The 14,429-nt window shown below is 40.5% G+C and overlaps 1 protein-coding gene across 3 annotated transcripts; it reads right to left on the bottom strand.

Annotated features, from left to right (window-relative positions):
* Positions 1 to 669: 669 nt before the first annotated feature.
* Positions 670 to 10,591, bottom strand: NPY2R (neuropeptide Y receptor Y2). 3 transcript variants are annotated; one of them, XM_019733073.2, is made up of 3 exons: positions 10,014 to 10,591; positions 9,366 to 9,684; positions 670 to 3,747 (listed from the first exon to the last, which is right to left on the bottom strand). In XM_019733073.2, the coding sequence occupies exon 3, from the start codon at positions 3,736 to 3,738 to the stop codon at positions 2,590 to 2,592; it is 1,149 nt and encodes a 382-aa protein (XP_019588632.2). In that variant the 5' UTR covers positions 3,739 to 3,747; positions 9,366 to 9,684; positions 10,014 to 10,591; the 3' UTR covers positions 670 to 2,589. The 3 variants fall into 3 exon arrangements, with proteins under 3 accessions (XP_019588632.2, XP_019588631.2, XP_019588634.2); XM_019733072.2 differs by having other exon boundaries at positions 9,986 to 10,591; XM_019733075.2 differs by lacking the exon at positions 10,014 to 10,591 and having other exon boundaries at positions 9,376 to 9,976.
* Between the last annotated feature and the right edge of the window lie 3,838 nt (positions 10,592 to 14,429).

The raw sequence follows: 14,429 nt of genomic DNA on the forward strand, positions 1-14,429 counted from the left end.
ATACAGAGACCGATTAGAAAGTTGCTACATTAAACCAGCTGAGAGACAATAGTGGCCTGAGGAGATAATTACAGCCTGGAGTGTGGTAGGGACCATATGGATGGAGAAAAGGGGATTGAATGAAGACACATCAAACAATTGGGACAAAATGTGGGAATTAACTGGACATGTGTGATAAAGAGACAGAATAGTCAATGGCAACCCAAAAGTGTAAGACTCTTGAGAACTGAGTAGACAGCAGTGTCATGATTGGGACAGGAAATACAGGAAGATGAGGTAGGGTGGGGTGGGCATCACAATGGCAGGGTCTGTTTTAGACATGCTGGTTTTGATCTGCTGGTGAGACACCCATGTGCATATGTCAAGTCAGCTGACAGAGACCCAAGTTTGAAGTTCAGATGAAACGTCTGGTCTAAAAATAAAGATACAGGCATTGTCAGAATATGGATTATAATTGCAGCCATCGGAGCGGATCCATTGACTCAAGTTCATGTACAGAATGGAAAGAGAGCTGGACTAACTGTTGAGGAGCCATCATTTTGTTTCTTTCTTCAGCTGTGTCAAAATCTTACTATCTCGTCTTGAACAGGAACTCTGAAATAAAATGTCACACAATTTCTTGTTTCCCAAATTCTTTTTATTTCAACAGATAAAATCACTGTGTAAAAAGATATTTTATATTGAGTCAACAGAACTAATTAGATCATATATATTAATTGGATCATTAATTAAATTTTAATAATTAACCACTACAACAAATAATACAGTAGCATTCACATTTCCTACAGTGTAAAAATTCTCTTAAGAGAAAAAAAAACAAACAAAAAACCTTTAACCACAATTTTCTATTAGCAGCTAAAGCATAGTAACTACTATTTAAAGGGCAAAACTTTTCTTGAACAGTTATGTCAAGTACAACAGAAAAATGAATTCTTCAATTATATGATATATTACAGATATACAGTATTTTTGGATACTTCTTAATCAGTCTTCCACTTAATCTAAATTCTGTTGTTTTCATTCTTTTTCTGTATTCCAAAAGTGCAGTCTTTTATTTCTAGCATGGAAGTAACTCAATACGAGTCATAGAGTGAATTTTAAATATATCCATAAAATGAAACTGTCTAGTTCAAAAAGTTAATGTTTCTAACTAAATGTAATACACTGAATTTATTTAAAATTTCAGAAATGTATTCACAAATTCAGTCATACTTACAAAAATATGATTGCAATGAAATGTTAACAGCATCAAAGAAGTACAATTATTTTAACATCTCAATTATTTTTCAAGAACTTAATAGGGTTTTAAGCATCTTTGGCTGGGTACTGTTAAAATAGAAATTATATTCATAAAATCATTAAATGAAAAATACTATAGTATCTATGCCCCACTTTATACATACAATTTCATTATGTATATATTCATGTCATCCAAATAACATAGCTAATAATTTTGAGAAGAGCATAATTCATGTTGAAATTGGTCCAAATAGTACATTTGCAAGGTGGAATGAATCCAATGTTTTTAATACTTCTTACCAGATGGGTTCCATTTTGATGAAACTATCCTGTTATATTAATCATGAATGAGTCCTTTAAACATCAATTTCATAAAAAATAACACTATAGTGTTCATTAGCGTGTGTACCTGTGCAAAAACTGCTTACAAATAACCACAAAATATTACAAAATTCCACAAAACATTATTTTCTAACCTGATTTAATTTTTAATGAAGACAAACTCAGTGCCAATATAGGAATAATACATGTTCAAAAAGTGATCACAATTAACTAAATGACTAAAATGTATTATATTTTATGCTTGTTATTTAAATAGTATCGACATAAAGCAGCGACAACTTGAAATGAGAAGTTAAATGATAGTTTACATTCCTATAATTCTGAGAAATTCAACCTTTGACTCTGAGTTAAAGAAATTTTCACTATGCATTTGGTTTTAAGAACAATTGGCTAACTGAGCATTAAGGATTTCCCCCATCTTGTCAAAATACAAATTATGTAGCAAATTTCACTTTATTTCCTTGAAGTCATTCTAATAGTTAGTAACATTTATCTGCAGCATTCCCTGATGGAGTTAGTCCATAGGAAAATTCATTAAAAAAACACAAAATACAATGGAGAGCCTGTGGCTCCCTAGGGAAATTGGTGTTTGGTCATCTGTTCATCAGCTAAGTGGGAGCCATGAATTCTCCTTAATCTATTCCCCAATGTGATTTGAAAGTCAACTTATTTACCAACCACCTTTTAGTGATGCTGATAATTCCAATCCTTTGTTCATGTTTCCTTCACTTTGAGAAACAGTCACAAGCATTTCTCTCTGCTTTTACTCATCACTCACCCTACCACCCAAGCAACAGGAAGTGAACTGTTTTGTTGCCCTCGCTTTAAATATGTGTTTTTACCTAGGCTCTGCCAACCACATTTCCACAAATTACACCACAGGTGCTTCCATTCCGATGCTCTTTTCCTTCCTTAAAATGGGAAATCAGGATGCACCTGGGAGCCCTCCTCAACCAGAGTTGTGGCTCTGGTCAGAATTCACCCATATATTTTCACAACAGAGCTTCCTTAGACGTTGGTAGCCTCTGTGAAAGAGTCATTGGGGCCATTGTTCTTTGTGACTTCCAGGTTCTTTTTAGCCTTGAATGTCACGGACACCTCAGAGTGAATGGCATCCAACCTCTGCTCACAGCGGAAGGCTGAGAGGAAAGCCTTTCTGTAGTTGCTGTTCATCCAGCCATAGAGGAAGGGGTTGGCAAAGGTGGAGCACATTGCGATGATGTGGAAGACAGTGAAGATGAGTTTGTACTCCTTGAGGTCCAGAACATGGCTATCAATGTCAACAGCAAGTTGGAAGGCATGGAGAGGCAGCCAGCTGACCGCAAACACCACCACCACACACACCAGCATTTTAGTGGTCTTCTGTCTTCGCTGATGGTAGTGATCATTAGCAGCTCCAGGGCTGACGTGGTTCTTAAGTTTACTCCAGATACGAGTGTAGGAAAAAGATATGATGCCCAGGGGCAAAACATACAGGATTAACAATGAGGAAAGACTGTAGACCGTGCCATACATGCTCTTCTCCTCACCAGGCCACTTCTCAGTACAGGCCACAATCGCAAAGTCGGGAATAATCTCAATCAGTGAATACTCCCGGAAAATGGCCAGGGGGCTTGCGAGCAGGGCACTGATGCCCCAGGCTGAGCCAATGATCAGGAAGCTGATTCGCTTAGAGATCTTGCTCTCCAGGTGGTAGACGATGCAACGATGGCGGTCCAGGGCAATTACTGTCAAGGTGATTGTGGACACTTGTACTGCCAGGCCCTGGGCATAGGGTACCAGGTGGCACAGGACAGGACCCATTTTCCACTCCCCCATCAAGGTATAGGTAAGAGTGAATGGCAAGCACAGGGTGTTCACCAGAAGATCTGCCACAGCCAGGTTGGCAATGAAAAAGTTGGTTACGGTGCGCATGCTCTTGAATTTGATCACCACATGGATCACCAAAGAGTTGCCAATCACCCCGAGCACGATTATGGAGCAATAGGCCAATATGAGGACAACCTGTACCTCAATCAGCTTGGTGCTGTCTATCAGCTCCGGCTCGGGGTCAGGGGCCAGCTCACCTCTCGCAGTGGTGTGCCCTGGACCGTACTGCTCCACTTTCATTTCTTCCACTGTCTGGTTCTCATCAGCCTCTGCACCTATTGGGCCCATTTTCAGCAACTAGCACAAGAATGTACAATAAAAAAAAGAAAAAATGGAACAACGAAAACATAAAGGGGAGGCAAAAGAATATCATAAATGGATTAGTTTCATTTGGATTGGGGCTCAAAATACCTGTCTTCTGATCTCTCAAACTGCACATAGTGTAACATTTTAATAAAGCAGGCCCTTTGATGAGTCTACTCTATGTGACTTTATTTAGACATTATAAGTCTAAGTATGGATGAATTAAATCAGGTCTGCGACATGTATATTATGATGGTAAAATATTAGGCAAAATAAAGGCAAAAACTGCAATTACTTTTGCACTAACCTAATATGATACCTATAGTGTACATGTAATTCCAATGTGAATTCTACCCTATTGACTCAATCTACTTTAAATGGGATGAATATTAGAAATGCTATCAATTAATTTTATAACTGCTATAAATTCATCAAATTAATTTTAAGGTAAAGAAATTTTCCTTCAATATCTTGACTCTTCAATTTATAAATATAGCAACAAATTGCATGAAAAAAAGACATGTATTAAAACCCTTTACCTGATGCCTGGATTTTGGGAGTATAAAACATTTAGGAGAAACTGAGTAGATTCTATTTCATAGCCATTTTTCTTAGTATAAGGGTTACTATTAAAAATAGGTAGCTTGATCAACAAACAAGTGCTGGCGAGGATGTGGAGAAAAGGGAACCCTTGTGCACTGTCAGTGGGATTGCAGATTGGTGCAGCCACTATGGAAAACAATACGGAGGTACCTCAAAAAATTGAAAATGGAGCTACCTTATAACCCAGCAATTCCTGTTCTGGGTATCTATCCAAAGGAATCCAAAACACTGATTCGAAAAACTGTATGCACCCCTGTGTTTATTGCAGTGCTATTCACAATAGCCAAGATATGGAAACAACTGAAATGCCCATCAATTGATGATTGGATAAAGAAACTGTGGTACATTTGTACAATGGAGTATTACTTGGCCATAAAAAAGAATAAAATCTTACCATTTGCAACAACGTGGATGGACCTAGAGAATATTATGCTAAGTGAAATAAGTCAGACTGAGAAAGACATATACCACATGATCTCACTTACACGTGGAATCTAAAGAACTGAATAAATGAGCAAACTAAATAGAAATAGACTCAGAAATACAGAGAAAAAACTGATGGTTGCTAGATGTGATGGGGGTGGGTATGGGGGGAAAGGTGAAGGGATTAGGAAGTGCAAATTAGTAGTCATAATGTAGTCACAGGGATATGAAATACAGTATGGGGCATATAATCAATAATGTTGTAAAGATTATGTAGGGTGCCAGATGGGCACTGGACTTATCAGGGGGATCATTCTGTAAACTATGTAGATGCATGACCAATGTGCTATACATCTGAAGCTGAAGTAGAATAAAATTGAATGCCAACTATAAGTAAAGATATATAAAGAGGGTGCCAAAAATGTATACACATTTTAAGAAAGAAAAAAAAAAACTGTATTAAAATTACACTGATGGTAACCACTTTGAGCACCTCTTGTAACTGCATAAGTCAAACATGACCTGTATTCCTCTTTTGTTATCAGTATATATTGAGTATTTCAATTTTAATACAGTGGTTATCATCAGTGTAATTTTAATAGTTTTTTTCCTTTCTTAAAATGTGTATACATTTTTTTGGAGATATATATGCACACATATATATATCTACAGGATGTGGAGTAGAGCATAGTGAAGATAGTCAATGGAATTGTAACAGCTAAATGTGAAGTTAGAGGGGTAGTAGATTGGGGGGAGGGGCATTGCTTTGTGAGGGGTGTAAATGTCTAACTATTACATTGCTTTGTACACATGAAACCAATTAAAAAAATGAGTAGCCTGTGTAAAATAGTTGTTTTTCTTTGATGATCTAAAATAAAACTCCTACCTGACATATAGTAGAATCCTACACAAGAACTATATGAAAAATACATCCAAATCTGAACTACATCTCTCTCTCTCTAACCCTTAAATATTAAAGTTTTAACATTTTTCTTTCCCAATCGCACTCCCCAACCCCAGAATTTTCCTTCTTCAGTCAATGCTATCCTCAATGATTAAGCCAAATAAACTTAAAAAGCATGTAACCATTCTAGGCTTTTTCATCTCCTTTAGCCCCACATTTAAGAAAACCCTCAGAATGATCTTGTATATAGCTCTCCCAGTGGTCCTCTTATCATTTCTACCACATTAGTTTGGCCTTGATCTCTTACTACAATTAATCTAATAGTCTTCTAACTTATCTCCCTTCCTCTTTTCCTGCTTTCTTTCTTTCTTTCATTCATTCATTCACTTACCAAATGTAATTGAGCATCTTCTAAATGCCAGGCATGTCTCCATTTTCACATTCAGCAAGCACTTAAAAACTTACATCAGGAACTAGGATTTGTGCTTGGGGTAAAGACAACAGGTAGGGCCTCTATTCTAAGGCTCTTACATTTTATTTTACTGGACAGAGCCCACTCTGACATAAAAATAGTCTTTCTGACATGCAATTGTGATCATATCGCTTCCCCAGTGTCCCCAGATTGCTTAAAATAATATATTGTTTTCTAATATAAAGTTCCCTTTCAAAGTCTATAAAAACATCCAGAGCCCAATATCACTTTTTGAATATATTCATCATGATAAAAGATTTCTGCCATTAATTCAGAACCTCTTCTAAATGAATTTGGTTTTTACTAATCATAACAGCATCTACCTACATTGTTAAGTGATCACATTTATGAAGCCCACAGACCATGCCTGGCTGGGTATGTGCCCCGAGCTCCATTCCTCAGCCTTCCCCCAGCCTTCCCCGGGAGGGCTGACTTGCAGACTACATTCTCACACTCAAGTCTTCAGGACAATGGCCAGGTTTGGCCAATGGGAGGCACTGGCAGAGTGCAGGGATAAGGCAGAAGCCACTGTATTCTCCATTCCCCTCTCTCCTCTGGGCAGACTCTCAGCAGTACCTCCATGGCTCTGCTTCCCACAGGGCTGGCCTGTAGTGATTCTGTTTCCAGTGGATGGCCCTGGTCCCTGGGCTTCTGTCACACTGCCTCCCCCCTAAGTCCCTCCAGCTGGAGGCAGTAATGACTTCATGTGTTTACTAATCCCTAGGTGACCTCAACATCCCCTGTTTAGCTTCCTTCACTTGTGTATCCAATTCTCTGCATTTAATTCCTTTTTACATTCTTGACTAGCTTCTGTTTTGCATGATCTGCTGCTTTCATTGATTTGCTCTTCCAATAAAAGGTCCGCATGCACAGGTTGGTAACATTGACATATGAAGAAAATCCCAACTCTATTGTATATGACATTCAAAGTTTTTCTCGGACCCATCCCTGCCTGCCCCTCTGGCTTCACCTCTCCTGACATCTCAATATATACCTTAGGCTTCTGTCATACTGAACTACTCCCAATTCCAGCAACACATCAGCGTTTCTTGTGCCTCACTGCCCTCCCTGTTCTGCTCTGGGAAGCCTCTCAGTTCCCCCAACAACCTGCACTCACTTCTGATGATAAAATATTACATGCCACATTGCATTTTTTTTCCTTCAGTACACAGCAATCTCTTTGCGGACAGAAACTGGATCTTTTCTATTCATTGTTTAATCCTTAGCACATAATCTAACACATCAAAGGTACTCAATAATTTGGCAAAACAAATATGAAGCTAAAGGAATTTTGATCCCTTCCTTATGATCATTGCCTATACAAAATTCCTTGCTCTGATACACCTGCCCTCTGTGTGATTGTCCTGTCCTTTGTCAGGTAACCACCCATACAAGAAAGTTGTCCCAAGATCCATCGTCAATCGATCCCTGATAAGAACATTAAAAACTGTCAGTCAGTATACCCATAAGGAAACTTTCTGTCTCAAGGGCTTACCCCCCGCCCCTGCTCCCCCCACCCCCTTACACACATAAGCCCTGATAGGAGCCTTATTACAAAGAGAGAGTTCCATGTAGTCATGTATTTACTTTACCAATATATTCAAGTTCTTTCTGCATAAATTTCTCATCAAATGTTCCAAAAAGCCCAGGTCCTCTTTGCATTTGTCTCCACTCTTAATAATTAGAGAAAATGGAACTAACCATTCAAATCTTGGAGTGTATAGTTGTTAGGCTGTACCTTTCCCTTAGACTAAGAAAGAGACTTTACAGAGCACAATTAGTCAGTCCTGACAAGTCATGAACAGAATTAACAAGACTCCCAGAAGTCTGAGTTTGAGGTTTGCAGCAAACTAAGTTGAGAGTAAACCTGAGATAGAAGGTTAGTAGGACTATATTTGATGGATTAACTTCTTTTTCTTTTCAGCCCCAATTTCTTTATTTCAAAGCCCCTTTATTTAAAATTTCTCTGCAGGGATTGTTACTGGTCTACAAGCTATTAGCACAAGGGCAGTAAAAACTGTTTGCAAGTACACTACTAGCCTTCATCCAGGTCAGGGCTTACCCTGAGAATGTATTATTTTATGATTGCCCTTCCAGAAAAGTGGAAGAGGAAAAGAGTACATAGTGCAAATTGCTGGATTAAAAACTCAGAAATACAAAAATTAGAAGTAGACAAGGGAAAAACCCTTTCTTTGAAATAGGGCAAAATGAGGCAATCCCATTGTTCAAGACATTTAAGGAAAACTGTGAATGGTACAGTTTTCTTGAATAAATAAATCTGTAGAGATTCTGTTATAGAAATATTTCTTTGTAGAATAGGAAAATGGCTTCAGGGTTTTTATCCCCTCCCAGAGATTCAAAGAACTTCAAATTATCTCAGTGGGAAACCAGTTTCTGCTTTAACTGTGTGTTTAAATTTGTGGGACTTTTTGTAACCGTACTGTTATTGTGACAGGTGGGCCTTAGAAGAACTTAATATCTTATCAAGCACAAGACCCTCCAGGAATTTTTCCCAGGGAAAAATCCCAGAAATAACACCACAGGCCTTCCACTTGTTAGTCCTGGGTGAGAGGGGTATGGAGGTCCAAGAAATGCTCCATACAAGACATGGCTGTTTGCCCAATAAGCAGAAAGTTGAAAATATTCACCAAAGGGTTTGGGAATGTCTCTCTTCAGTGCATTTGAATTTGTGGCCTTTCTCTGAAAAGAACAGTGTCTATTTCATGTTACTGATTTTAAATGATGTGTCCCTATTGCAAAAAGAGTCTTAAAAGATTTTTCTTTTGCCTCCTTCTAGTCCACCATATGCTCCTACCAGTGGGTGAGTCCTTCTGGTGGAAAACCAGTGACTGCTTAAACAAATGTGTCTATTCTTGAACAGCTTGGGAGAATCCAACATGACCTTCCGCTTTAGAGAGGGGTTTGATTTTTAAAGAAAAGGCAAGAACAATAACAACATGCTCTTCTGGAAAGACAATGACCTCTGTCCAAGAAAGGTCAAGGAAACAGTCAAGAATCTTTAGTAGAAAAAAGAAAATTCTAGCGAAAGTAGAAAATGGGAATGGTATCACCCCCAACCCCCTAAATGGGGGAGAAGGGAGTTCCTACATTGATGAGGATCTCGCTCCCCCCATGCCCTCTTCCTAGGACCCGAGAGCTTCTTTGGGAGGTATTCTCGTTCTCAGAAAGTGAATCAGAGTTAGGACTTACACTTACTGACCCGACCCTCGAGGAGACTAGCAAACAAAACGTGTGCAGCCCGTCAGAACGATGATTCTATAGCCGGCCGATCCGGAGAAGGCTCTGGTAGGTCCCCAAAGGCAAGTCCAGTTCCCTCGGCTCAGAAGGTGCAAGGCAGCCCTCGCAGCGCGGGAGAGCAGTCGGAGCGTGCGGTGTCGCCCCGCAGTCCAGTCCGCTGGGAGGCTGGCACTAGGAGCCCGGCGCTGGGAGGCTCTGCCGCCGACCTCTGCGGCTTTGTGCGCTCGGGTCCCCCACAGAGCAGCCGGGGTGCCCGGGCCAGGATCGCAGGCTGCAGAGGGGGTGGTGGAGAGGATGGAGGGAGAGGTGAGCCCCTCCCTCGAAGAAAAGGATACAGAGGGTGAGGGAAGATGGTCCCGTAGTGGAGAGGACTGGAAGGGAAGTTTCCGTGGCCAGGAAGTGGGGACAGCGACCACTGACTCTCCGCTACTCTCTGGGCTTGGAAGCCACTCAGCGGAACCTTACCCAGCGCGGCGCCCCCTCGCGGGTCCACACCACCATCTGCAACTGCTACTCTCACCGCCCCGCCCCCTGCGACCCCTAAGTTGGAGACGCTGGGTAAACCTTTGCACCGCTTCTATCCTTTTCCCTTCCACGAACCCCTCGCTTTCTCTCCGCTCTCCAGTTCCGCGTGAGGTGACCCGGCATGGAAGGACCCCTGACGCGGCCCGGATTCACCAAATCCGCCTGGGAAAGGAGAAGTTCAGAGCCAAGGAGGGCGGGCAGACTTAGTTGGGAGCGAGGGGCTGCGGTCCCCAGTGTGGCAGGCAGACGGAGACTTCAAGCTGGCGGGAGGCGGACGTGGGAGGGAGAAGTTGCTTCCTGTTTTCCCGCCCCCACCCCCGCTTGCAGGAGCAGAGGTGAGCCTCTGGACCCGCGCAGAGCCAGCAGAGAGCCGCCCGGCTGCGCGGAAGACAAACGCGGGCAACCTGGTCCAGGGCTGTGGAGCAGGGCGCTGGTGCAGCTCTAACTGGGCGGTCTTTGCGCTCCCACAGGAAGGTACAGCAAGTTCAGGTCCTCGTTACCCACGACCAGCAATGCCCTTAACAGGTGTTGGCTGATAGTTTGCAAGTGGGGTAGCGCGGATTCAAATTCAAAAGCCTGCAGCCTGTGGTGTGCACTCTGGCTCCAGGGGAAAACAAACAAACAACAACAAACCCAGAATAAAACAGGAAGAGGAAAACAAAGGTCACAAATAAAACCTAATGTTGCTTTCTCCCTATAGTGACTTCCCGATCCCCAGGCTACTAGTACCACGATGAGCCATGAGCGATGAGCCATGAGCGTGTGTCTCTGGAGCACGCTCACCTTCCTCCTAGAGGGGAAGCCCTGTGCTAATGCGTGGAGCCCGCTGGGCTGAGTTCGTGGATCAAAGCAAAACAGGGCTGTGGAGGCTGTTTCCGCAGGGTTCCTCCCAGAAACTCTTTATTCTGAGCCATTCCTTCTAGAAGTTTACAGTTAGTCTTTCTTTCTCTTGTTCATTTGTAGAAGGGACAGCAGACCCTACCAAGTTAGGAAAACAAAAGCCTGAAACTAGAAACAGACTTCTGTCCTAACTACGCTCTGTTGAGTTTTGAACACATTACTTTCCCTCTATGTATCAGTGAATTCGTTTCTGAAATGGGGATGGTCATACTGGTTCGTGTGGCATTTCTCTGAAATATTTTTTAAAAGGACTTCAAAAAAAAAAATACCCTCTCCAATATATTGTTTAAGGCCTCCCCATTGGGTTTTCAATCTTATGACGGTTTGCCCATACCCTAATAGTACTGCATTTGATCTTTGGTGAATTTAAAATTATGCCCATACGACCATAGAAATTACTTATAAAACAAAGCAGCTTGGACGTTTCAATTTCCAACAGACAAAAGTAAACAGAACAGGAAATATCCAAGATACTCTATACAGTTCCACTTAAAATATTTTTGTCCATATTTGTTACCTTGGGGAAATAGTCCCTGCTCACACATGTGTTTTATGCAACAAGTTCCATGCTTCTTAATATATTTGCACCAGCGAAGAATGAACTATGTGCCAAGGACTTGTAACCATAGAAAGGAGGAGTGACTTGAAATAACCACCATAAAAACAAATACGCAGGAAAACCGATGAGTTCTGTCCTTCAAAGTAATTGCTTTGGAAGATTCAACTGATTTCACTGACATTGATTGCACAAAACATTTTTGCCTCCTTTAGAACTGCCTTTCAAAAGAGTCTTAGGCTTTCTTCCTGTAAGCAACCTGAGGTGACCTCTGAAAATAGTTCACTATTCATTTGACCCAGAAAACCACACAAAATCATGCAAATCAAGAAGTTCAAATCTTGGTGTTCGTTTTAAGATCACTCATGAAACTGCCCAGGGCAACAACGGTATGCATATCGGAAAAGCCACCAAGTGTCTAAAGGATGTCACTTTACAGAAACAATGTGTGCCATCATTACAATGGTGGAGCTGGTAGGTATGCCCAGGCCAAACAGTGGAGCTGGACGCAGGGTTGGTGGCCCAAAAAGAGTGCAGAATTTTTGCTGCACATGCTTAGAAATGCAGAGAATAATGCTGAACTGAAGGGTTAGATGTAGACTCTCTGGTCACTGAGCACATCCCGGTGAACAAAGCTCCCAGGATGCAGCGCAGAATTTACAGAGCCCACGGGTGGATCAACCCCTACGTGAGCTCCGCCTGCCACCTTGAGATGATCCTCACGCAAAAAGCGCAGATTGTTCCTAAACCAGAAGAGGAGGTTGCACATAAGAGAATGATATGCCAACAGAAACTGAAGAAACAAAAACTTATGGCCTGGAGTAAATTCAGCGTTAAACAAATGCTAATATGTTTTTTTTGTTGTTGTTTTTTAAAAGCATCTTAGCAGTCCTACACAAATATTTGCCTCACTCCCTTATCGACATATATGTGTCTTAGAAACATCCCATAGTTCCACAGGCATCTACTCAGCAGCTCTAATAAGATTAAGTGATCTGTGTGTCTTCCAATAAAGAACAGAACTGGATGAAAAACTGATAGGTTGAAATTAAAGTTGCCTTATTGTATATCATATTTTCAAGGAGTTTTGACAATTAACTCATGATATTGTTATGCATTAAGGTCTAACTGATATATTTTAATGTGCATATACTGTGTGCTGTAGGAACAATGAACCACTCTGCTGAATGCCCATAAACTCTATCAAGGCACTGACAGAAGTTTGTGGAAGTGATGTGAAATGGTGATTAAGCCAAACTGAGATAGGACAGGATTGTCGCTGCCTGATCTATGTCAAATTATTTAGTTCCTCAGGCACTTCCACATCTAACCAGAATATGTGGTGACTGCTCTTCAAATAAGGAGCAGACTCAAACTTGGATCCCTATATGGTTGTAGCCAATGACTTATGTCACCAGCCGGCTCAGCCATGGGAGACAGTAGGGAGTGGGGGGAAGGGATTTCAACACTTCCAACAGCACAAAAGCACATCCCTTTTCTGAAGGATGAGGCTGCTTCTTACATTCTACTGAGCTGCCCTTCAAAACTCTAAATCTAGTAATGTCAGATCTGAAATTTTAAGAAAAGCAAAAATCCATATTCTTAAAAATCTTCCACATTTTAAATGAAGGAAATGGATTTTTAAAAAGTCAGATCCCCTCCCACCAGAAAAAAAGAACATAAAAGGAAAAGGAAAATGTTGTAACATTGAAAACAAAAAGTCAGACCCCCAGGTGCACCAGATTGTGCAGACCAACATAAATAAGATGAGACAAATAAGTAAATAGATGTTTAGATAAAAGATATGCACAGCCTGGTCCATGCATGGGTCTCCAATATTATAGCTTCTGATATTAGTATGTGATGTTTGACAAACTTCCTAATATAGCTCAATCATTACTCCACTATCATTTCCCCTACCCCACTGACCATTCCTTAGTGCACATAAATGTAAAAGGAATGCTGACAAAGATTAATTGCCAAGTAAGTAATTGTCTTTTTCACTTCTGGTTGAATAGATGGTTTCTCAATGAGACTCTGAAGTAAAGGACCCAGTGAATAACTGAACACTTCAGTATTTTAGATAGTTAGAATGACGAAAGTACAGAGAAGCTCTTCGTTAAAAAACAAACAAACAAACAAACAAAAACTAGGTAACATCAGTATAGAACACCATTTATGATGCATATTTTTTAGATACAGTAAATCATGATAATCATGCTATGGATTTCCCTCAGTCTAAGTTCATATTGAGAGCAAGGAAGCTTCCCTTAGGCTGTAAATAATCTCATTGTTAGTTTGACTATAAAAGTCGTTTGTAAGCACTGTAAAAGTTAGAGAAAACAAAGAAGAACAAAGAAGGAAACATTATCTAAAACAACGCTGCCCAATAGAACTTTCTGCAGTAATGGAAACACTCTATGTCTGCATGTAGGATAACCTCTGACCACATGTGGCTACTGAGCACTTTAAATGTGGCTGGTGCAACTGAGAAACTAACTTTTAAATTTTAACTTTTTAAAATTTAAGTTAAAAGAATAAGTATGTTTTGATTCTTGACGGAACGTTCTCCTGGTTTCATTCTGCCAGAAAGCTAGTTGGGTTTTTTGTTTTTTTCTCTCACCTTAATGTAAGCGTTTCCTGAGAAATTATTAAATAACCTTCAAGCCAGAGCAATCTAATTTAAATCATAGACAGAACGAGAAAGAAGTAACCCCGGGTCCCAGCCTGAGGAAGACATCTGAGGAAGAGAAGAAGAGCACAGGACCAAAAGAGAGAGGGCAGCAAGACCAAGCAGAATTCTCTAAACCCCAGTAATGTAAGAAAAGCTCAGGGAAGTTATTAAATAACTTAATTTCTTAGGCTAAACAAACAAACCCTACTAACAAGTCCTTAGTTAGGAAATATTAATAATCAAACTAGCTTACCAGTTAGTTACAATGTTTAGTATATTTGAAACTGATTTTATCTTGCATTATTTAAATGCTCAATAAATTTAATTATTTATCATTAGGTTTATTAAGTCCTTACAGAAA

Source organism: Rhinolophus sinicus, linkage group LG07 (assembly GCF_036562045.2).
Source record: "Rhinolophus sinicus isolate RSC01 linkage group LG07, ASM3656204v1, whole genome shotgun sequence".
Classification (NCBI taxonomy): Eukaryota; Metazoa; Chordata; class Mammalia; order Chiroptera; family Rhinolophidae; genus Rhinolophus; species Rhinolophus sinicus.

Excerpts from the sequence above, each read along its gene's own strand:
- NPY2R (XM_019733073.2), bottom strand. The coding sequence starts at position 3,738 with ATGGGCCCAATAGGTGCAGAGGCTGATGAGAACCAGACAGTGGAAGAA.